Source organism: Prunus mume, linkage group LG8, assembly GCF_029339155.1.
Source record: "Prunus mume cultivar Tortuosa linkage group LG8, ASM2933915v1, whole genome shotgun sequence".
NCBI classification, from domain to species: domain Eukaryota; kingdom Viridiplantae; phylum Streptophyta; class Magnoliopsida; order Rosales; family Rosaceae; genus Prunus; species Prunus mume.
This window is the reverse complement of record NC_142705.1, coordinates 14,874,014-14,899,382: the sequence shown is the minus strand read 5'-3', so window position 1 is coordinate 14,899,382 and position 25,369 is coordinate 14,874,014. Positions and strand designations below refer to the sequence as shown.

At 37.6% G+C, this 25,369-nt stretch overlaps 2 protein-coding genes across 2 annotated transcripts; both read right to left on the bottom strand.

The window, feature by feature from the left end:
* Positions 1-1,919: 1,919 nt before the first annotated feature.
* Positions 1,920-4,396, bottom strand: LOC148914812 (putative calcium-transporting ATPase 11, plasma membrane-type). The gene is made up of 4 exons (XM_089043468.1): positions 4,238-4,396; positions 2,934-3,105; positions 2,539-2,837; positions 1,920-2,351 (listed from the first exon to the last, which is right to left on the bottom strand). The coding sequence occupies exons 1-4, from the start codon at positions 4,391-4,393 to the stop codon at positions 2,055-2,057; spliced, it is 924 nt and encodes a 307-aa protein (XP_088899594.1). The 5' UTR covers positions 4,394-4,396; the 3' UTR covers positions 1,920-2,054.
* On the bottom strand, positions 1,920-12,463 carry LOC103342418 (calcium-transporting ATPase 4, plasma membrane-type-like). The gene is made up of 7 exons (XM_008246041.3): positions 12,172-12,463; positions 7,126-7,180; positions 4,488-7,025; positions 4,238-4,396; positions 2,934-3,105; positions 2,539-2,837; positions 1,920-2,351 (listed from the first exon to the last, which is right to left on the bottom strand). Exons 1-3 carry the CDS (start codon positions 12,340-12,342, stop codon positions 4,531-4,533), a joined length of 2,721 nt encoding a protein of 906 aa, XP_008244263.2. The 5' UTR covers positions 12,343-12,463; the 3' UTR covers positions 1,920-2,351; positions 2,539-2,837; positions 2,934-3,105; positions 4,238-4,396; positions 4,488-4,530.
* Between the last annotated feature and the right edge of the window lie 12,906 nt (positions 12,464-25,369).

The window sequence follows — 25,369 nt, the reverse complement described above, 5'->3', positions numbered from 1 at the left end:
AACTATATACCAATGCGTATTTAATTCCCGATTATACTGAGGTGAAATCCACTAATTATTTGAGTGCAAGATTGTGTAGGAAATATTTTAATAACATGCAGGTTTAAAGCGCGCTAAAATGAAGAACAAAGACATGACCTACATTATATATGCCTTGTGAAGGCTAGTCTTGATATGCATGCCTTGTGGAGGAGGCTATTAATGCAAAATGTCGAGGAGGATGTGCTTAAGTCCATAAGGGAGTCACCTAGGGAGGTAACCCAACTTCTGTGATTGGAGATCCCATGAAGGAAGTTCAATGTGGTAGAAACAATCCATATTGCGTGACTCATATAGCATTCATAAAACTATGGAGATATCCTTGAGATATTCTTCTGCTCATCCCTAAGGCAAAAGTGCTATTTTATGTGACGTTAGGAAGGGATTTATCCCTTAATGAGTTTCGAGGCGGGCAAACTCCCGCAGAGTACGGGTCACATGTACTCTTGGAGAACTCACCTAAGTGAGAGACGTCGTGAGGCCGCGACTATGAGAATTGGGCTATTCTCTAGTAACTCTCATGAGAATCAAGATTAGCGTATGACCATAAATAGCGCTGCCCCGCATTCAAGTCTCAACTATGTGTGGGATATGTTGAAGTTTAGTCAAAGATGCCGAGTTCAATACTGTGTACGTACACTCAAGTTCCTCAAATGAAGACTATCATCACTAAGTGAAGGTTCAAGCCCGGAAGGCACCTACACCTATTACATAGTATTATATTGCCCATATATATTATATATTTTTCACTGTTTTTTCGTCATGGTAAAATTTTGAAAACCTTGTGGGGGATTGTTGGAATTTTAAAAGGTTTTAAAAATTTAACCATTTTATTTATTTAATTATTTTGGTTGTCTTATTTTATTTATTGTGGGGGTTATAAATATTTAATATTGAGGCTTTATTTCTGGTTGGTGAATGTCTTAATTTTTGGTTGGTAAACTTTTATGGTTGGTGAAATTTACATGTTTTTGGATGCCTATAAAACGCCACTCCTTCACATTTAATATATACAATATACACAAGAACCACAATACACTATCAGAATATCACATACATATTCTAATTCTCTCCTTTTCAATTTTTAAATATATTCTCTACTTTATATTATTATTATTTTGAGCAATGGTTATGTGACTTGAATACCTATATCTGTCTATAAATGTGCTCATAACGGATCTTGAGTTTGTGTATAAGGGGTCGTATCTTGGAGTCTTGTAGACCGTCAATACCTGCACGTAGGGAGGCTACAAAGGCTTTAGGACAACGTCTTTGACGTGCTTTACCGTACCAAACTCACCTTCTTACATATTATTTATTTTCCTTTTATTTCCCAATTATTCTGTTTTCTTCAATTTCATTATACCTTCAAAGCTTTTCAATTTGTTTATATGTTATTTATAATATAAATATTTTGTGTTTGGCTTTACGGAAAGAGGAAAACTATTATTTTTCACAACAGAAAGGTCTTTTTATTATAAGTGCTGCTATTTCCACCCCATGTCTTATTTCCCCACTTACCTTATCTTTCCACCTATCATGTAAATTTGACAAAACACAATCTTATCTTTCCACCCACCATTATTCCTAAAACACCCTTTATAAACCACCTTATGTGGCATGCCAACTCATCTAATAAAGCTAAGTCAATAATTACCAAAAAGTCTTTCCCTCTCCCTCTTTCTTCTTCCTCCTCCCCTACCCTCTTCCCACAAAATTTCCATTATCGCCGAAGTTCTCACCAGCGCCGCTAAACCCCTCTCGCTCACTCATTCTCCCATGACGGTTCCCTCTCTTCACCATGGCAGTTGTATCGGATTTCTCATTGCCGCTGCATATGATTCATGCCTCTCGTCTTCTATATTGTCTAGATCTATATATAAAGATAATTGGTTTGATGCTTCTATAAACAGCGGCAAAACCTCTATAAACGGCGGTGTGATCATATTTTTTTAACGAAATGAAAACAAAAACGTAAAAACTGCATAAGCTGAGAGAGAGAAAGAGACATGGATTTAACGCTTCTTCTTGTCAGCCTCTGACCGCTTATCGAGATCGGCAACAAAGTGGAACCTTCTGTGAGGGTTCTTGAGCACAACTGCAACAAGCATGCTAACTGATCCAAGTAAAATGCAGAGAAACCATAGTTGCCAGCTTAGTGGAACAGTGCTAGCAAAAGCTCCCAAGAACTCTACTATGATAACTTGGAAGGCCACTGTGCAAACCAAGACGCTTAGGAATACCCAGCTGTCAAACATGCCCACGAATATGTTTATCTTCTCTATGTCACGGCTGTTTATCTCATTAAACACCTGATAAAAACAAAAGCAAACAAACATTATATGTATGCGGGATTCGGGTACTTATACTAGTGTGTTAAGATTTCAGAAAGAGAGACGGACACATGCATAGCCCAGAAGAAGTTATAGGCTGTATTAAAGTTAAACGTGTTGATGATGCAAGAGAAAACTAGGGTTGCTTTTAACCAGTAAAATGTACCTGGCAAAACACAAATGCGTTGAATATCAGTGTGCCTAGAACTTCAGTTGCATCTGAACCAGAAAGTCCAAGTAGCTGTTTACCATAGAAATTGAGAACTCCAAGGACAATCAGTTGATAGATACTCTGGCCAATGATATTCCTCCACATGGCCTTGGTTATGAAGCTTGTACCCCTCCCAACAGGGGGCCTTTTTATAAGTCCATCATTTGGAGGCTCTGTTCCAAGTGCCAATGCCCCAAGAGTGTCCATAATCATGCTGACCCAAAGCAATTGCACAGCCGTAAGGGGAGCAGATCCTGAAAGAGATGTGAAATTTATCGTTATTTATTTGTGTCTATCTAAACAAATATAATGGTGTAGCATGCAAGAAAAATCTGCCAGACCAAACATACCTGAGACACATGCAGAAACAAAATTGATTATTAGAGCAACAGCGTTAACTGTCAACTGAAACTGCACAAACTTTTGAATGTTTATGTACACTGAACGTCCCCACTTGACCACATTTACTATAGTCTTAAAATTGTGATCCAATATGATGACATCAGCACTTTTCTTGGCAACCTGTATATACCGTCCATGAATTGGCTATTCAGAACTAGGAACAACATCCAATTATCAAGCAGCCAAGAGGAGAAAACAAATCCTAAATGACACAAAATGGTAGTTAACCTTATGCACATTCAGATTGCAGGAAACAAAAAAAGGCCCCGTCGATAATTAGCTAAATATAATTGAGTAGTTGATTTAAGCAGAGAGACTTGTGATTTCCAGAAATCAGCAACTGAAATTTATTGGAAGGATACCATTCCAAGCATACTAATTGGACAAAGTAATGGTTCAAAAATGATTTAGAAAAGTCATAGAGCAGCTCGTTGAGGTACATGTTGTAGTTTGGAGTTGCCTTTTCCTTTAGCAAGCAGTATATGCTATAATTAGCAAGAGGACGAGAGGAAAATCCCAGTAAATATCTCAAGTTGACCTATTCCCCAAGTCAAGGGGTGTTAAAAAGCAACACAAATTGACAAAAATAACAAGACACCAATTTATTTTTCTGGTAAATGTTATACAAGTTACAAAAATCAAGTTGCATTCACCAGCTTCCTGGTAGGAGGGTACTGAAGAGGGCAGTTCTTATCACATCTAAGGCTTTTTCAGGTTATCTTAGGAAGCAGTTCTATTTTGGTGGTCATTTCTGTCCAAGGGTAAATATGGGCACAAGGCACCGAAATAGTAATATTAGTAACAAAAATAATAAAACAAACAACAATAATTCGAAACTACAGCCTTAATTGTTTTTTCTTCTGGCTATGCACCAAGAATATATCTTAAAAATAATTGTTTTACTCAGTAACATGACGCGCCATGTGTCCTACCATCAAAGATTATGTGTCTTGTCAATGCATGCTACATGTGACATACATGAAATGAGTTCGAGTGAAATATGTGACAAATCATGTTAGTAGCCATGTCATGAGTAAATCGATTTTGTTGGATGAAAACATTTGAAAGTTTGAAGGAAAAAAAAAGCTGCAAAGTGATAGTAAGGAGAAGTTACAGGAAATGAAATTCCAAGGAGCAACATAGGATTAAATCATGTCTGAAAATGGGTGTTAGAGAATGAGTTATTTGAGTAAGATGATGCTTGGTCATCAAGGTTGAGATACGCACAAGAAAAAGTAGCTGTGACACAAACCTCTGTTCCTGCCGTGCCCATAGCAAGTCCAATGTCTGCCTCAAGCAAAGCAGGACCGTCGTCAGTCCCATCGCCAGTCACTGCAACTACCTCACCAAATTCATGTCTCAGAGTTTTCACGAAGGTGTGCTTATCCAATGGTAAAGACCGAGCCATCACCTGTATCCACATGAACATTTAAATTTTTTGTGAACATCTTTAAATAGGTATGGTTGAGGGTGAAAATTTTCCAATGAAATTATTTAGTAACCTGAATCCTCGGTATAACAGCTTTCTTCTGCTCAAGAGACATGTTACGAAACTCCTGTCCTTCTATGGCTAAACCATCCTTCTGTGAGTATGCCGCATTCTTTAGCTATGGCTTTAGCCGTATTTATATTGTCACCAGTGACCATTCGTACAGTTATTCCAGCAGCTAAACAAGTTTGAACTGCATCCTTGACCCCAGGGCGCACAGGATCCTTGATACCAACAACTGCTATCAATGTATAGCCATCATCTGGGATGTCATCTTCGATGGAAGAGTCATCTATATTTTTGAAAGCCAAGCAGAGCGTTCGCAAGGCTTCAGAAGCAAAAGAATTAATGACATCCGTGATATTCTTTACCTGTTCTCGGGAGAGAATAACAGATTCTCCCTTAAAGTCAATAAATTTGTTACACATTCCCAGTACTATTTCTGATGCACCTTTGCAAAAGGCTCGTTTCCCACCATGAGGATCAGCCACAAGCACAGACATTTTCTTCCTCACAGAACTGAAAGGTTCAACCTTAAGAATATTAACCTCTCTGCGTACAGCATCAAAATTGCCACCCAAAAGTAAACCAAATTCTAATAATGCTGACTCTGTTGGTGTCCCCAAAATGGAGGTCCTTCCATCTTCCTTAACAACCTCAGAGCTTGTATTTTGGAATAGAACCTGTAAAAGGATGCTTGATGCTCCAGATATTTCTGAATTCAATATTTCTTTACTCTCATTACCTTTTACATCTAAAGGTTTTTCACATATCCATATCTTGTTAACTACCATGTGGTTTGTGGTTAATGTCCCTGTTTTATCTGTGCAAATGCAACTAGCAGAACCCATTGTCTCACATGCTGAGAGATGCCTTAAGAGTGCCCTATCATTCATTAATTTTTTCATAGCAAAAGCAAGGCTCAGCGTCACTGCCAATGGTAATCCTTCGGGAACTGCAACAACAATTATAGTTACCGCAATAGTGAAGTAGTTCAATAGGATTACTGCATCAGTTGAAGACCAATCAGTGATCTCGTTGTTAAGTATTTTTTCCAACAAAAATCTTACTGCCAATACGAAAAATGTCAACACAGCAAAAGTCAGACCAATTTTACCAATAAATGTAGCAACACCATTCAGCTTTACCTGCAGCGGGGTCTCATCTTCTCCTCCTTCACTCAGAATTTCCATCAACTTTCCCCATTCAGTTCTCATACCAACTGTTGTCACCAGCATTATACCTGACCCATCTAGCACTTTAGTTCCTGAAAGAAGAAAAGGCTTCTCTTCATATACATTCACCGGCTCACTCTCACCTGACAAGCTTGACTCATCAATCAGCAAAGAGTATCCTGATATGAAAATCCCATCAGCTGGAACTTGGTCCCCCATTGACAAATCGACAATATCTCCAACAACCAAGTCATAAATGGAAACTTTTTGTCTTTTTTTATCCCTAGTGACCTGAACAAAAATCTTTTTCTTCTCCCTGTCCAAATCCTTGAATTGCAACAACTGTCTATAGTCACTGACGGCAGTAACCATAACCACTAAAACTATACTAATTAAAATTCCCACACCATCGTACATGCCTTTTGGCCACCCCTCAGTGGCAATTCCAACTCCTATTGAAACCACAGCGCATACCATAAGGATAATTAATGTTACGTCTTGTAGGGCCTCCCATACAAACTCAAAAAATGTTTGGGGAGGTTTCTCCGTATAGCGGTTTAAGCCATAAACATTTTGCCTGATTGGTATGTTACTATTTTTGACTCCTCCATCTAGCGACACACAGACTTTTCTTAAAATCCCATGAATTCCACCATGCATTTTCAAGGCCTTAATATCATGGCCACACGTGATAGAAGCAAGTTCATCTGGGTGAATGCTGAAACCTGCAGTTCTGGCTTCTTCAGACAGCTTGTATTCAATCTGTCCTGGCTTTTCATTGGATTGATCATCAGCACCATGCATTTTGAAGGCCTTAATATCATGGCCACACGTGATATATGCAAGTTCATCTGCGTGAATGCTGAAACCTGCAGTTCTGGCATCTTCAGACAGCTTGTATTCAACCTGTCCTGGCTTTTCATTGGATCGATCACCAGCACCATGCATTTTCAAGGCCTTAATATCATGGCCATGCGTGACAGATGCAAGTTCATCTGGATGAATGCTGAAACCTGCAGTTCTGGAATCTTCAGACAGCTTGTATTCATCCTGTCCTGGCTTTTCATTGGATCGATCACCAGCACCATGCATTTTCAAGGCCTTAATATCACTGCCACACGTGATGGATGCAAGTTCATCTGGGTGAATGCTGAAACCTGCAGTTCTGGCATATTCAGACAGCTTGTATTCATCCTGTCCTGGCTTTTCATTGGATCGATCACCAGCACCATGCATTTTCAAGGCCTTAATATCACTGCCACACGTGATGGATGCAAGTTCATCTGGGTGAATGCTGAAACCTGCAGTTCTGGCATCTTCAGACAGCTTGTATTCATCCTGTCCTGGCTTTTCATTGGATCGATCACCAGCACGAGCTTCATAAGATCACATAACAAAGAGAGAGAAGGAATGAATACATGACATCAGCACACACATAATGAACCTTTACTTGACCTATAAACTTAAAGATGATACCTTTAATAAACTGCAGTGCTGCTTGCTGAACGTAAAGAGAAACTCGAATCTTTTCCTGGTAAAACAAAGAAGAATAACAAAGTCAAAAAACAGATGACAATCAGAGTCCCCCCGAACTATAGTAGCAGTAAAAGTTCACAAGTCAAAGTCTTCAACCGAAAATAACAGAGTAACCACCGAATATATTCAAACATATATAGCTTACAACCACATTTGTGCATCTGCATGCATATATGCAGTTGTTTCTCTTGTACAGTCCTCAAATAAGATCTTTAACGAAGTCCTATTGTCAGTTATTACATCAGATTTGAACTACTCTCAATGCATGTCAGCATTCAATATATGCAAGGTATTAAAAGTTGTTGCAGGTCTGAAAACACAAATGTTACAAACTAAAACTTTCCTTTATTTCTAAAAGGAGAATTCAAAAGCCTATTTTACAATTTTTTTTGTTTTGATCAAAATAATCTTCCGGGTTTGAAATAGCATATTATGGGATTTCAACAACTATCATGATCATTTGGTTAAGTAATGGGATTTCAAAAGATAGTATGACCAACAAGATTTTCAGGCTCTGGGGAAAAAAATATCATGAATCATAGAATTTAGTATTAACCCTAGGATTTATTATCATGCAATAAATCAAAGAGTCCTCAATTCTTTAGCATGACCCTAGTATTATACCATAAAATCAAAATTATAACTAAGTTTTTCAAGCCCATAAGATACCATTTTGAAGTATCTTTCACTTTCAGCATTAATATAATTTAGCAAATTTCACTTGAAAGTTGTAAGTTGGAGCTAATATGTATCTTTTTTTTTTTTAAGAATTACTAGAACTTAACATACTGTTTTCTAATACAAGAAAGCATACATTGGTGCTGACAATTATTATTTCAGAAAGACGACCAAATCTGTGTGTGCACCGTGTTTGACTGAAAATCACAATCAACTGAAATTAAACAAATAGTTGAGCATGATCTGCCAACTCCTGCACCTTTTTCGGTTTTATAATCAAACAAGACGTTAATGTAAAAAAAAAAATTCTTGATAATTTAATACAGCCATAATACTCCTTTACCCAAACAAACAAAAAACAAGTGAAGCAAAATTTTATGCCATGTTAGCGTCACTTAAATATATGCCAGATGAATGTTATTCATATAAATTGAAATAGCATGGAAAATATTAAATTGGTGGACCTAACAAACCCTTACTCTAAAATAAATTAGACTAGCCTCTCTGCACCCTAAACCCTGTGAGAGGCTTTTTTTTAAAAAAATTAAATTTATTTTAGAATTAAAAAAGATAATGGATAGTTGTGTTCCATAAAAATAGGATCCATTATCTTATTTTGCTTTTAATTTTAACTTTTTAATATGAAAAAGTGTGAATTTACCATATTATCCTCATTTAATTAATAATTTCAGTTTTTAATGTTTGCATAAAGCAAGGCATTTTCTGTTGTTTTGAATGTTTTCCACTCTCTGCCTTTTGCTTTATATATATCTAGCCTCTCATGCATGCACCTATGAGATGCTTTTTGAAAAAAAATTAAATAATTTATTTTATAATTAAAAAAGATAATGGGTAGTTGTGTTCCATAAAAAGAGGATCCATTATATGATTTTTCCTTCAATTTTAATTTTTTTTAATATGAAAAAGAGTGAATTTAACATATTATCCTCATTTAATTAATAATTTCAATTCTTAATATATGCACTAACCAAGGGCATTTTCTGTATTTTGAATGTTTTACCACTCTGCCTTTTGCTTTATATATAAATTTGTATTATATATATAGACAAAACAGAAAGAAAAGTGGATAAAATATCATCTATAGAAAATTTAAAGAGCCCATGATGCCCCCACTTGGGTGACCCACCCTCCCATTTTAAGGATCAAATTGGACTGGGACTCAGTCAATAATCTCTATTAATAGCCACCCACTACCAACACAACTAAACCATTTTTTTTTTCTTTTTTTTGGGTCAACAAAACCCTCTTGTTTTAAAGTCACTAGCCCCTTGGCATGTGCCAATTGGTTTTCTTTTTTAATTTTTTAATTTATTTTTAGAATTAAGAAAAAATAATATGGATAGTTATGTTCCATAAAAGTATGACCTTTTATATGATTTTGTTTTTAATTTTAATTTTTTTAATTTGAAAAAAATGTGAATTTGCTATATTTTCCTCATTTAATTAATAATTTCAATTCTTAATGTTTGAATTAACTAAAGGCATTTTCTGGTATTTTGAATGTTTCACTATTCTTTGTCTTCTGCTTTATAGATATATATATATATATACATATTATTTTTGACATTTTTATAATGCGAAAATTCCTAGAAATTTCGTCCCTTGCCATTAGTGAAAGATGAAGTCAGAAATGTTTTTTTATTATATTTGCACCCATCAGCACGACAGAAGACTGTTTTTTTGGTTATAACGTTTCGACTACGCGTCGTTTTTATGTCAACGATGGACTAACCTACTACGCGTCGTTTTCTATTGAGGCAAATGAAATTGAGTTTTTTAATTTTAAACGCAAGTACCTAATATAAAAAGTACTACATCGGAAAATTGATATTTTCTTTTGGACAAACTACATAAAACCACCTAAATTATAGGGTCATTTTCAAGTTCATATCCAATTTTAGAGACATTTACGAGTACATACTCAAACTCCTAGAAAACCTACAAATTGCCCCCACTTGTTAGTCAGATCGTTAGTAAGTTTGTTAAATGCTGATGTGGCGAATGTGAGTTCAATTTTTTAATGACATGGACTCCATGTGGACAAAAAACATATATCTTTAAAATAACTAATATAAAAAAATCAAATAAAAAACTAACCAAAAAAAAAAAAAAAATTCATCATCGCCGACACCCCAATTCCACCACCACCTCTTTCCGACGCACCTCCCCTTACCTCCCCACCCCCGACATACCTCCTCATCCCCACCAGCTCTCTCTCTCTCTCTCTCTCTCAAGCCAAGGCCCAAGGCCAAGGGATCCAAAACATAATAAGTACTTAAACTCTCTCTCTCTCCCCCTCCCCTCTGCATCAACTTTCTCTCTCTCTCTCTCTCTCTCTTTCCCAAATGAAAGGCATCTCTGACTTTGATAATCTGAAAATTTTGTGGGTAATTTTGTTTTAGTAAATTTAGGTTTGGCTTAATTATTGATATGCCCCTTGTGTTTCACCGAAAATCTCACTTTGCCCCTTGCACTTCAAATTGAGTCAATATGCCCCCTGTGCTTTATTTTTGTCCCCCATTAACCCCCCTCCATCAATTTGGTTAGTAAATTTGTTAACTTGCTTACGTGGCATGAGTATTTTTGATATTTTAGCTATTCAAAATTTTCAAAATTTCAAAAATTTTAATTAAATTTTCAAAAACTGTTTATAAAATATTTTAATAATTAGAAAGTTCTTTAGAAAAAAAAAATTAAAGCCCCTGGCACCCGAATAGCCCCACCACCACAATAACCCAACCCTTCCCCACTGCACCCCCGCCCCCAACTTAGCCACCACTCCACCATTTTTCAAATATGATATCCCCACCCAGGTGATGCACCCACCCCAAACTATTAATAACAATCAATCCCAACCCACCTAGCCACTTTCAACCCCCAACCATACTCACTTTGAGCTGACACTCCAAATCCACACCCAACCCCACAAATCCAATCTACCCCAAGCTGTAGCCATCCCAACAAATTATCCGAACGCCAAAACCCCAAGGCGCAAGAGCTTCTCTTATCTTCTCCAACTGGGTTTGATTTGATTTCATGCTCGTCGTTTTCACATATTCTCTATGCAGCCATGAAGGTTATGCGATTGGAGTTTATAAACAGTAAAGTCGTATTGAAGAACTTTATTTTGTTTTTTTTTTACTTTTTTACCTTGGTGAAGGAGAAATCAGGGTGGCAAGATGGGGAGGAAATGGTAAGCATGGGTTGGGGGTGGTTTTTGGCGATGGTGAAGGGTTGGGTTGTGGTTTTGGGGGGCTATTCGGGTTTTGGGGATTTATTTTTTCCCTTTTTCTAATTTATTTTATTATTAAAATGTTTTAATGCTTGTTTTAAAATTTTTTGAGAATTTTTAATAGTTAAAATTACTAAAATACCCATGCCACGTCGGCAAGTTAACGATTTTACTGACCAAACTAACGGAATGAGGTAGCAGGGGACGCAAAATAAAGCACGAGGGCATATTGACTCGATTTGAAGTATAGGGGTAAAGTGAGATTTTTGGTGAAACACTGCAGAGGGGCATATCAATAATTAAGTCTTTATGTTTTAGCAACACAAAACTTTCACTTTTGAAAAAGTCAAACTTTTCGAAAAAGAAAAACTATCAACTTAAAAAAATACATACAAATATAAATGATTCTTAGAAATCAAAAAATAAATAAGAGCGTTTTATACAGTTTGGCTTTTAAAGACATTTCTCTCTCCTTTGGCATTTTCCAAAATGTCCCAATTTTTTTTTTCCCCCATTTTGCAATAATGAGTTGCAAATCTGCACTTGAAAATAACCCTATAGTTTAGGGGGTTTTTATGTAGTTTGTTCTTTTCTTTTTTAACGTGAGTCTCACCTAGACATCAATACCACGAGCTCTCAAAACGGACGGGGATCGAAAAACAGTACTACAATAAAGAAATTGAGAACAAACGTAGGACCACCCACGCGTAACGCATTGTAAGCCGAAACAAAATCCCTAGCCTCCTGCTTGTCTTTCTTTCTTTCATTTTGTGAGTTCTAATCCAAAATGCTCATGTAAATAAATATCATCCATTCAGTAGGAAATGACGATTTAATTTACAACCTACGATTAGCGATCACTGAATTTTTAGCAGTCCAAATTACTCAAATTAAAATGCTGAAAATCGTTTTAATTTCTTTTGTTTTCCTACCCTTTTTTTCTCGGTAACCCAACAATCGGGCCAGCAAAACCTCTATAAACACCGGCGTGTTCATATTTTTTTAACGAAATCAAAACAAAAACGTAAAAACTGCGTAAGCTGAGAGAGAGAGACCTGGATTTCACGCTTCTTCTTCTCGGCCTCGGACCGCTTAGCGAGATCGGCGACGTAGCGGAACCTCCTGCGAGGATTCTTGACGAGAGCGACAGCGTTTCTCCATCTCCGAATAGCTTCCTCCGAAGGATTCTTGTTCTCCACCTCGAAGTCTTTCAAGTACCTCTCCATTTCCACTGTTTTTTTCTCTGTCCTCACAATATTCAGAGACACGCAGAAAAAGAGAGAGTCGCTCGGTGGCGAAGACTAGAGGGAGAGAAGGGAACGGAAGGGGAAGATTCCAGAAATCCACACGCGGATGGTTGGAACAGTAGGAAAGATTCCGTACATGTGCGTGCAAAACGTTTGTCCTGTGACCTGCTGTAGATGGAGGCCACGTCACGTGGTTTACCGTGTTGGTGGGATTATTTAATCAGAGAGTATTGTTTGTGTGGATTATTAGTGGGGAAAAGCGTTTACTTTGCTTTTCTCGCACATGATTTTGATTTCCTTGGCAGATTATGCAAATTAGAAAGTGACACTAATTTTCCCTTTGAGAATTAATTATTGTGGTTAAATTTTGAACTCATCACGTTTGTCTCTTTTTTGTTGTAAAGAAAGTGATGAAGTCCACATAAAGAAAAGAAAGAAATAATATTCAAAAATCTTAATGATGATGTTGGAGCTTAATGATATATTGGGTAAGCCATCCAATTTACCTATAAATAGGCTTCTCGTAGCTTAGCAAGATACACCAGCGGAGAAGAGAGAAAAGAAACGAAGAGAAGAAAGGAAGAGTGAGAGGAAATGAGAGAGTGAAATCTGAGTGTTAGTGAGTTCTATCTAAGAGAAAATTATATCAGTGTAAACACTAAAAGAACAAATATAATTCTACTCCCAATATTCAGTGGTACGTTTCATACTCTAATTATTTTATTTTTATAACACGTTATTAGCACAATAGTCTCTCCTCTTTACTTCTAAATTATCCCAGCTCAACACTATGTGGTTATTTCTTTGTCTCCTATCTATCATATGTCTCCTCTCACTTTACTACTACGACAACATGCAAACTTTCTTTTTTGTATTTTCACAATTTTTATGTTGTTTCATCCATGTTTGTTTAATTTATTTTTTCATACTGTAATTTGGAATGGTGCGGTTTTATACCTCATCCTGTTATTTTATGGTGGTGTAATTTTCATTGCCCATTGCATTGTAACACATATTATTGTAATAAAAATGATAGTGTGATCTTAAAACCCATATTATTATATCTTGAATAGTGGCGCAGTTATATTGTCCACAATATATAATATGTTATATACTTCATATATATTAGGTGATGGTTTTATCCCTGCATTTACTTTATTTATTATATGGTGTAGGTTTATTAACCCTACGACAGTATTTATTTAAAAGTGTGGAGCGGGTTTATCGTCTACACAACTGCCTTTAGCATTTACTTTATTTACTGTATGGTGTAGGCTTGTTACTCATATGACAATATTTATTTGGCTTATTATCACAAAATGTCTCTAAGGTTTACGAAACTATCAGATTACATCCTTAATCTTTTTTTATGTTACTCGTGGTCCTCAATGTTAGTATGTGCGATCACAAATGATCTCTGCCGTTAGGTTCTGGAAAAAACTTTGTTAGTTTGCTAATGTGGCATATATATATATATATGTATATCACAAAACATCCCTGATGTTCACACACCTATCACAAATGGTCCCTACGAAATTGTTTAATTTTTTAATTTAAAATTCATAAAATTTTAGTTTTCTTTTTACAATTATTTATAAATGAAAAAACCATTTATAGAAGGATTTAATCTTGAGGACCATTTATGAACCCTAAACCCTTAGTTTTTTCATTTTTAAATTTTATGAATTTTAAATTTTTTTTTAAACTCCATTAATTTGTTGATGTGGCATATATATGGAGCCCACATCTACAATAATATAGTGTCACATGTATTTAAAATATAATATATATTTTTAAATTTTTTAAAATTCATAAAATGTTAAAAAGAAACCAAAATTTTATGAATTTTAAATATAAAAAATTAAAAAATTTCACAGGGACCATTTTGTGATAGGTGAGTGAACTTCAAGGATGTTTCGCTATATATATATATATATATATGCCATATCAGCAAATTAACGGAGTTTTTGACGGAACCTAATGGTAGGGACCATTTGTGATTACTCATACTAACCTTGAGGACCACGAATGACACAAAAAAAACATTAATGATGCAATCTGATAGTTTCGTAAACCTTAGGAACGTTTTGTGATAATAAGCCTATTTATTTAAAAGTGTGGCGTGGGTTTATCGTCCACACAACTGCCTTTATCTTTTATTTAAAGTATGAGGTAGAATTAGTATCCATGAAAGCACATTTACTTTATCGTACATTTACTTTACTATTTAAAGTATGGTGCGGAATTAACGTCCATACAGCAAGCAATTTATTTTACCACACATTTACCTTTATTTAAAGTATGGTGCAAGTTTATTATCCATACCAGCAATTTATTTACAAGCAATTTATAGCAATTTATGAATTAATTGTGTGATATGATGAGTTTTACAGCATATAGAGATCAGGACTAGAAATTCCTTAATCTTCATCATACAACTACGTCAGGACTTGAAGATCCTTGATGATGATAATGATATGAGAGCTGGCAGTATTTCCAGTACTATATTTGTAAACAAGAGATTGGACCTGAAGATCCTTGATTCTTGACATGTAAATAAGAACCTAGAGTTCCTTGATAATGTAACAGTACCGTATTGGTTAATAATGTCGTACACATGAATAGTAATTGTATTGGAAAATCTACTATACGCATGAATATGTATTCATGACTTGGTTAATAGTACTGTATACATGAATAGTGATGTATACATAAATATTAACCATTTTGGGTAATTGTCACTATATACAAAATATGTACTGGAAATTATAAAACTATACAAAATATGTACGGGAAACTATACATAAATATTAACCATTTTGGGTAAACTGTCACAATTATGTAAGGGGCTAAGTCCCAAAATATGTACGGGAAATTATAAAAATGTCCATACCATGAAAATATGTGTTTTGGGCCTGAAGTTCAAAATCTGACAATATTGAGAACCTGAAGTTCCAGCAGTTAAATGGACAACCCTTGAGGTATTATTAATTGTGGTACATCACATATTTCTTTGGCATAACAAAATGATGAATTTAATGAAGTTCGATTTTGTTATAATCGACACCTCAAGGAAAAAATATATGTTGTGAACATTCCGGTTGTTAAGAATACACCGTGAAATGGATAATATCAGGATAAACCTCAAAGGATGAATTAAGGCTCTCCACATATTTTGTTATATTATATGATCTGGGCCAGAATCCCATGGATCCAAATATATGAGAGATCCTGAACTTGAAGTTTTGGGTATATAGTAGTTAATGCTCTTCACTACTATATTGCAATATTATCATGGCTTTTACTCGATTTATATTTCATGCCCATTTGAAAAGGGCAAATACATTCTGAGGTCGTGTTTAGCCCGGGCAAGAAGTTCCGGACTCACATGCATTGAAATATGTAATTTGAGATATTTGATGTGGTTATTTGAACCTATAAGGCACAAGGTTCCAAACCATCATTTTGAAAAGACGTAAAAACCACAGGTGCAAGTTTAAGAATTTACCCAATTATTATAACAAGAAAGGAGCATACAACAGATAGGTTCTCTTCACCTACAAGGAAGGAGCAGTCTCTGTAAAATCTATAAAAATTTATTTTGTTATGGAAGCCTCTAAAGGAAGAGGACGACGCCTGTTAAGCTTAGCCATGAGCCTCTCGTGGTCTCCCAAAATCTTTCCATTGGAAATCAGCAGCATGTCAACAAGGCCTTATTTTCCTCTTTAAGTTTTTCAACCTCTTGCTGAGACTCATGAAGCATTCTCCGAAAAGATGAATTTTCAGTGTTAAACTCTTGAATCTCGTTTGCTCTGGCATGCAAAAAATCAACCATGTTAGAAACAAAAGCAGCACTCTAAATGCTAAAAGCCATTGAGTCGTCAATAGCCTATTCGTCACACCTTTTTGTTAATAGTATTTCATCCATAGGAGTAAGGAAATTCCTAGCTACTATGACAGCAATCGTATCATTCATCATCACAGAATCATTAACCATCACAGAATCATTAGCCGTGAGATGACAATTTTGGGATACAAATGATGGACGCTAGACTTTAGCATCACAGGTTGTTTTGGGAGCAACATTTAAATCGAAATAACTTGGATGAGAAGAAGAGGAAGCCATTTTAAGAGGGTTTTGAGGAAAGTCCTATAAAAGCTTAATCTTTAGAAAATGGAAGGAAGTTTAGTTGAAATGCAGATCAGGACTTGCAGAGGCAATATCTATAGATGGAAATGTGGAAGTTTATTAACGTGCAGATCAGGAAGTTTAGTAACATATTTATACACAAATTAGAGGGTTGCAAGGACTATTTTAGTTAATTTGAAATTTACCGGATCTACCTGTTCCTCTAATTTGTGTATAAATATGTTACTAACGAAATCTTCTTTGCATAATACATCCAGTTTTCTCCGTATCTAGTGATGCAATATCCACTTGTTTTTCCTATCAGTGAGCACTTGATGTGCTTGAGGAGCAAGACTATCTCTGATCATCCATGCAGGAAGCAAGACTATCCCTGATCACGTTTCAGCTAGATCAGTGAACTAGAAGGGCGACCACATGCTCTAATCTCCTGAAGTTCGTCTAGGCTATGAGAAATGAGAGTTTGTTGTCTGTTACCTCCCTAGTTTCCTTCCCTGATATCTTACCTACCTTGCAATCAATATCACAATTTTTTTTGTATCTTTTCTCTCTTTTTACAACTCTCTATTCATAAGAGATTTTGTTTTCTTTAGAACGAACATCTGAAGAACAAATCCATGTAGTGAACCTCACATTGAGGGTTATTTTTTTGGCAGAGATAGAAGAATTGTGATTTTGCTCTTGCAGGATATAACTAGATCATCAAGCATTACATTATATTTGCTGAGCCGATACGAGCTTGAATGATATTTGAGCAAAGTTTCTCCCACCTAAGGATGTAAGCAATACTTGTGTTATTTCATGCTTGTACTCTTATTTTGATATTTTGTACGACATCCTTAAAGGCAACCAAATGGAAAGATAAGGCCGTTCCAAAAGAATGCCATGCAAAGGATCATTCCAGAGGAATAATGACTTGCATTATAGATCGTTCCAAAAGAACGACTTGTATTATGACCATTCTAGAAGAATGACTTGTATCATTCTGATATGTATTCATTAATTATTAATGCAAAATTCATAGATTGCAAGTTGAATACATTAATAATACACTGCATAGATTAAAGTCCAATAAGAACATAACATGGGTATAGCAGTAATCGATATGATGAACGCTTGTTGCATAGCAAATGATATGGATTGAAGTCCCGTAAGGACAATCCATTAACATGTCAATATTAATACGGTGCACGCTTAATGCGTAGCAAATTATATGGTTTAAAGTGCTAGAAAAACAATTCATTGACATATGTGTATTAATCTGTGGCATGTTTGCAGCATGACAGATAAATGGGTTCTAAATGTTCCAACTCCCTGAATGGAGATTTTCCACGCCCCATTGTAAAATAATGCTCCATTTGGAGGTTAAGATCCACATTATCATATAATTCATCCTATAAGAGATGTCTGTCTAGAAAGAGACAATAAAAGCCCCTGAAGTGGCTTGGGTACCCAAAAGCAAAGAAATGCTTTACTTAATGCATGCGCATGCACATGAGAATAGTAGGATCACAAATTAATGAATGACAATTTTTGATTTTGGAGTAGCTACTCAAATCATCAATGGGCTGTGTTGATTGGAACCATATTCTATTATTAAATGTCGACAATCTCATTGGCCAAAAATGGAAAAAGGCAATTCTATTACAAATGAGAATAAACGTGAAGGAACAAACCTATAATACAAACCCCAAAAGATGTTAACCCTGAAAGTTATACTTGGGTGTTCGGAATGAAAGAGGAATATACTCAATTTATATGACACAATGTTTCTTGTAGAAACAAGGAATGTTGAGTTTTTCATATTTACAGATGCAATCGTGCCTTCTTATTACATATTTACGGAGACCAACATGTTATCTTTAAGGGTTATCAAATGCACGGAGCATATCGCCAGAAGCGATTCCCTAAAGATGTACAAGCAGAAGAAATAGCTAGATATGAAGTTATATAATGTGTCATGAAGATCCCTTAAATAAAATCCCTAAAGGATTGTGTTGATGCTCTTTTTGGGAGGTCAACTTAGAGAGAAGTAGATTGCCTTCGGCATGGGAGAAGGTGTGGACCTTTGGTAAGGGAAGAGCCTGTAGAAGACAAAGTAGGAGAAGCAGTCATTAAGGTTCAGACACCGGTGTGGTGCCGACCGATGGCTCTCCGATGCTTAAGTCAGCTAAGAGGTAAATTTGGCAGAGTAACAATTAAAGTGAGAGAGAAGTTACCCTTTTTACTTGGGTGCTGTTCCCTATTTATAGGGAAGTGAAAGTGAAAGGCATGTGCAAAGTTTCGATGTGGGACTTTGTGCAAGTCGCTCTGTGGTGAGACGTGTCTTGGAAATCAGGTTCAGATCGAGCTTGGCGATCGGGAGCTTGGTAGGTGTCGGCACCTCGGAAGAATGTCTTCCTTCGGTAGGGGAGAAGGCGTGTCTGCCTTGGTACTAGTCGTTTTGAGGATGGATATGCTCGGTTGATTATGGTGTACACAGTAGTCCCCCAAGTTCGCAATCAAGAAGTAACTGGGTTGGGAACTTGTTAGATTTTGTGTAATCCTGAGAGCATTCCAGGTTCGATGGAGCCGTAGGGCATTCCCTAGTCCCCTAAGTTGGCAAGCTAGAAGTTGCGTTAACACTTGGAAGGTATGACAAAAGTAGTGTGAGCCTCTAGAACTGTCGATAGTGGGTACCTGGCGTTCGACAAGAGTTAGGTCGTGGGATTGTGCCAAGTACACACTTGGTTTAGGTTATGCAAAGCGGGCTACTTTGGAGAGAAAAGTAAACTCGAGCCTCTCAAGCTTGGCAGAGGTTTTTGATTTGTTTTTTGGGCTTAAGGGTGAAAAGGGATGCGAAGATTGGTTCTATCTTGAAGAGAATGAGACTTAAGGTCGAGTTGCGTTCGGTAAGGTGGGTGCCGAATGGTAAGGGTGGCGTCGGCGTGGCTATCACGCGAGTCCCTTGCGTTCGGCCATATGGGTGCCGAGCGGTAGGGATGACGTCGGCGTGCATGTCGTCTGCGATTCCCTCACGTTTGGCGGTGGGTGCGAGCGGTAGGGATGACGTTATCGTCGCGTGTCACACGAGAGTCCTTCGTGCGTTCGGCCAAAGGGTGCTGAGCGATAGGGATGACGCGTCATCGTCGTGTCTCACGTGAGTCATTTTGTATGTTCGATCAAAAGGGTGTCGAGCGGTAAGGGTGATGTCGGCGTGCTTGTCGCCGCGAGTCCTCACACATTCAGCCCGGTGGGTGTCGAGCGATATGGGTGACCTTAACATGCATGTCTCGCATTAGTCCATGGCACGTTAGGCCGGTGGGTGCCAAGCGGTAGAGGTGGCGTCGAGGCTGCCATGTGGTATGTTCACCATGAAGGTGCCGAATGGTAGGGGTGGCGTCGGTGTGCGTGTCGCATGCAAGTCCCTCACACGTTCGGCTAGGTGGTTCTTGAGCGGAAGGGTGGCGTCGACATGCGTGTCGCATACGATTTGGAGAATAGCTTTTCAGCCATAGACAATTTTCAGTAAAAGCAATTTTCGGCAAATTTTCAGTGGTGGCGCGATTTCCGGCATCCTTCTATGGTGGTGATAACAGGGTACGTCTCGTTTCGTCTCTTGTTTTTGGATCAAATTACATGTTGACTATGAGTTTTGTATGAATATATGAAGGACGTGGATGAACTGGTATGTCCCTTGTAGAACACGTCTAGGAACTTGCTTTCAATCTTCACATGCCCATTAGTTTCTGTATTTTTCTGTTTGTAGATGTCTGATAACTCTGAAAGAGAAAGTCAGAGTCCAACTAGTCCTCATGCCTTGATGGGGAAGACTTAGAGAGTGTTGAAGCATTGGAGTACAGATGATGAGAGTATCAGTCTGAAGGCTTGGTAGAGGTTTGATAGTGGAGCAGGGTAAAGTAGGTGAAGAAGAGCAATCAGTTAGCTCTGGGGGAAGGCTTACCGAGAAATGCAGAGGAACTATACAACTTTGGAAGTTGTTGCCAATTGAGTTTTAGGTATAACACAGGCCTCATAAGTCAATTCTAGTGGATGGGGTGAGGCTTCTGGGTGCAGGACAATGATTGTGGCTTCTGCTAGTGTGAGTGTGCCAATGAGAGTCCCTTTGCCGAGGAAAAATAAGTTGACCATCTATGAGTTGAAGCAGGTGAAGGTAGATTTCAGATTCAGTTGTGTGGGACTGAGGTTGCCAACGCCTACTAAAGCGATGAGGTACCCACCTGAGGGATGAGTGATGCTGTTCTCGGCCATCTATAAGAATGGTTTGAGGCTGCCACTGCATCCCTGGTGCAGATGATGTTGGTGAGGCTAGGCTATGCCTTGGGCGTATAACCCCAACTTTTGGATCGTTCGCATAGTGTGTACATAGCTTGGTGGCTGGCCAAGCGGAAGGAACCATCCTTTGAGCAGTTCATGCACCTCTACTCTGTCTCCAAGCAGCAGGGTAACTTTGGTTAGGTGTAAGTGAATTGTCGAAAGGCGAATGAGGTGACCCTGGGAATGCATAACCAGGAAATGCCCCTTGTGAATGCCTTCCTGACCGGGGTAAAGATTGACGTAGGGGAGCTCGCTCGGACCAAGGCTACCAACTTTCCCAATGGGGTCCAGAAGCCCATTCTCTCCACCGCCAATGTAAGTGGTCTAGTGCCTTGGTTAGAAATTGAGAACATGGATTTTATGGATATAGCCAATGCAGATTTGCTGAGTAGAGCTCACACCTATCTAAATAATCCCATCTACTCATTCTATCTCACCCCTTGGAAGTTGTATTTTGATGGGTTTAAAAGCGATCTGGCTTATAGAGCAGGAATTGTTTTAAAAGATCCATTGGGAATCAGATACTGTTATTCATTCCAGCTAGATTTTCAATGCACCAACAATAGAGCAGAGTATGAAGCTTTGATCATTGGCCTCGAGATGCTAGGAGATTCCATGCTTGTTATGAAGCAGATTGCCGGAGAATACAAGTCTTTGAATCATTCCTTAACTGTTTATTTGGTGGCAGCTGAAATCTCCGAAGTCGGGAAGCCACTCGGGAACATATTCTAAGGGAAAAGAATTTTGCAACCAATGAAAGGGCTCAAATAGAAACAGGAGTGCAAATACCTGAAAACTGTGTATCAGAGAATCATCGAAGTGGGGAAAAAAGTCTACCATCTGTTACGACCAGGGGAATGGAGATAGATGTCAATTCTGCCATAATGACTGAGGAGGATTGGTGATTGCCTATAATTAGTTATTTGCAGTATCCAACCCTTCCTTCCGAGAAGAAGATAAGAATCATGGCTTTGAACTATCTCACGTGGAATGAAGACTTAGTTCGAAAGAGCAAGGATGAGCTACTCTTGAGGTGCTTGGGGAAGGAAGAATACATGAAAGTCATGGGAGAAGTCCACGAGGGAATCTATGGAGCTCATCAGAACGGAAGAAAAATGTGTTGGTTGATCAGAAGGTAAGGTTATTTCCGACCAACCATGATGAAAGACTGCATAGAATATTCCAAAGAATGTGAAGCTTGCCGGAAACATGGACCAATCCAACAAGCTCCCTCAACTCCCATGAATCCAATCGTTAAGCCATGGCCATTCAGGGGATGGGCAATGGACCTCATTGGTAAGACCTATCCAGCTAGCAACAAACACCACTATTTCATCATTGTGGCTACAAATCACTTCACTAAGTGGGTGAAGGCTAAACCAATCAAATCCACTACATCTCAAGAGATCATCACTTTCATTGAGGAGCAAATTGTACACAGGTTTGGCATACCTGAATCAATCACAACTGACAAGGGGACTTCCTTCATATCCAAGGAGATGCAAGATATGGAAAGTAGGCTCAAGATCAAGTTACTCCAGTCTACTCCTTACTATGCTCAGGCAAATGGACAGGCAGAATCAAGCAATAAGGTGATCATTAATATTATCAGGAAAATGCTTGAGGAAAATCCAAGGCAATGACATGAAAAGTGGTTAGAAACCTTATGGGCCTAAAGAACTTGAAAGAGAGTGGCAACTGGCATGACCCCATTGTTAGATATATGCCTTAGAAATCAATATAAAATGGATAATTTAAAGGAAATGATATATAATAGTAAAGGGGCAAGAACGTTGCTTTAGATATATAATGTACACAAAGTAACAAGTCCATGAATTAAGATATAAATGGAAAATGGTCTAAAGAAGTTGGATGTATGAGACCTTTCCATACATATAAATATCGTATCCTAAAAGGTTCCTGGTCATAGGATCACCAATTAGACAATGGTGACCCGCAAAGACTGGTACACATTATGTCCGCTCAATTGTGAGGATGTCTAGTTTCAAGTCATTCGTGTAGAGACACTGAGACAGATGTGTAGGTACTCTATAAAAGATGGAGTCTACTAAACGTGATCATGGAAATTAATCCTTAGACCCGGGACATCACAGTTGTCTTGTGTATATGTTGTTTCTCTTTGAGAACACTATACGGTCGTATCAAAATGATGTGACTTAAAGATATTCCTCAGGATTCTCAGCGTGTACGCAGAGACAGGTAAATGTACAACAAGGAATCTCTACTCTTAGTAAGAAGAGAGAATACTCTAAAGATATGATTCGTGAATCTTTGGCCAAAATATTGGATGGAAATTGAAACAAGAACGTTTGCAATTTCATCAAATTGAATAATATAATCATGAGATGTCATCTTAGGGATTTTGGCACAAGTTTACCATATCCCGAGAATATGACATAGAGTATTGAATTAGAGAATGATCGAATTGCATTGTAATCACAAACTGACTAGGTTCTCTAAATGAATTTTTTTTAGGTAGGGTAGCCATAACATACTGCTAGGTGTCACTCATGGCTTATGGAAGCTCTGTAAGGACTAATTATAATTAACTTTCACCAATAGGGAGAATTGTATGGAGGGATACAATTCACACTTGATTTAGAGTGAATCATTCATACCCACTTGCCTCGCTAATTAGAACCTACAAGATCGCACACCGAAAAAAGAATCAATTGGGAAATTATGAAGAGAGTGAATGATTTTGTGACTTGATCAAAGTCAATGTGAAAGCAAAGGTCAAAGTCAAAAGTCAAAGGCCAAAGGTCAAACGGTTGACCCGACACCTGACACGGTCAACTAAGGAAGACCGGGACCAACACTCGTTAGACAAGTAAGTGATTGAAGTAGTCAAGTCACTAGAGTAATTAAATTGATTAGATTAATTTAATTATTCAATTAAAGTTATGAAACTTTAATTAAAGGTCCCATATGACTTGGAAATTCGTAAGGGATTTAACCATATTGACTTAGCACATATGTGACACATTATAGGATTAATGTGTTGGACCAAGATAGCAAAAGATGACACACACAAAAGGAGGTGTGGCTACAAAAGGGCTTGGGGGCATTTTTGTCACTCTAGTTACATTTTTTTATCCTATAAGTGTGTAGCTATGGAATCATATCATCCTAGGGTTTTTCAAGTTGGTGAAATTGGAAGAGAGAAAACATCAAGCTCTCTCTCCCTAACCCCTGAATCTATCACATCAAGTGAAGGTGCTAGCACCACTCTTCACTTGGTGTGTACTCATTCTCTCATCCCATTCAATCCTTGGTGATGAGCTTTGGGGAGGTGCATATCTTTGTACCTATTTGAAGAGCTACAAGATGGAGAATCAACATCAAAGGGACACTCCCTCTACTTGAACACTATTCTTGGTTTCAAGATTCACTCCAAGGGTATGAACATATTATCTCTCTCAAATAGGATTTAGAGAGTCTTTGGTGCACTCTTTCATAGACTTATAAAGATTGGGACCAAATGAGACTTGCATGAATCCCTAGTTTATTTAATGCTTCCTTTCTTACTTTGATTTCATATTAGATATGGCATGCTAGGTGATTTATATTCTCAAAGTTTGGTTGTAGAGTTTTTAGAAATCTCTACACAACACCATTTCCACAATATTCACTTCACCCATATGCTCTAACCTATGGACATGATGCAATTCTGCCAATGGAAATCATAGTCCAGTCCATTAGAATTGCCCAGTAGCATAACTTAGTTGGAGAAGACTATTCACAGGCATTGCTGCTAGAATTGGAGGGATTGGACATGAGCAGAATTGATACCCTCAACAAACTCTTAGCAGGAAAAGAAGTTGTGGCAAGAGCTTATAATAAGATGGTTAAAAACAAGAGCTTTGAAGAGGGAGAAATCGTCTGGAGAGCAGTTCTGCCCCTTGGATCCCACGTGGCTGGTTATGAAAAATAGTCACCCACATCTGAAGACCCTTTTCTAATTAAACAAGTCTTTGGATTGGGGGCATATAGGTTACAGGACCAAGATGGAGAAGTCCATGCTGCGCCGATTAATGGCAAATGGTTAAAGAAGTTCTATTCAACTATGTGGGATTCACAAGCAGTACAAACAGATCCTGAGATCGAAGGAGAAGTGGATAGAACTATTTCTTGACTTTTGATTAGTTGATGTATATGTGGTTCATTTTTGTCTATTCTGCCCATCTGTGATGTTTGAATGAGGTGAAAAATATGAAAATGCAAGATTGGCAAAAATAAATAGAACTTTTCATTCATAATTGTCATTAATAAATGACTTAAGTTTTATTACAGAATAGATATTTTCTAGAGGCCTAGTTTCTTGAGAGTCTCTTGCAATCCAGCCTTCTTAATGGAGATCTCCTTCTGGAGAAGCACTCCTTGATGAATGGAGGCCTCTGCAATCTCTAGTTCATGCCTTGAAGTTGCGACCATGCTCTACACAAGGAAGCTGGACTTGGTCTTCGCACCCAATCCAGCTCTAAGATTCTTCTACCTCTTCCTTAGTGCAGCTACTTGCTT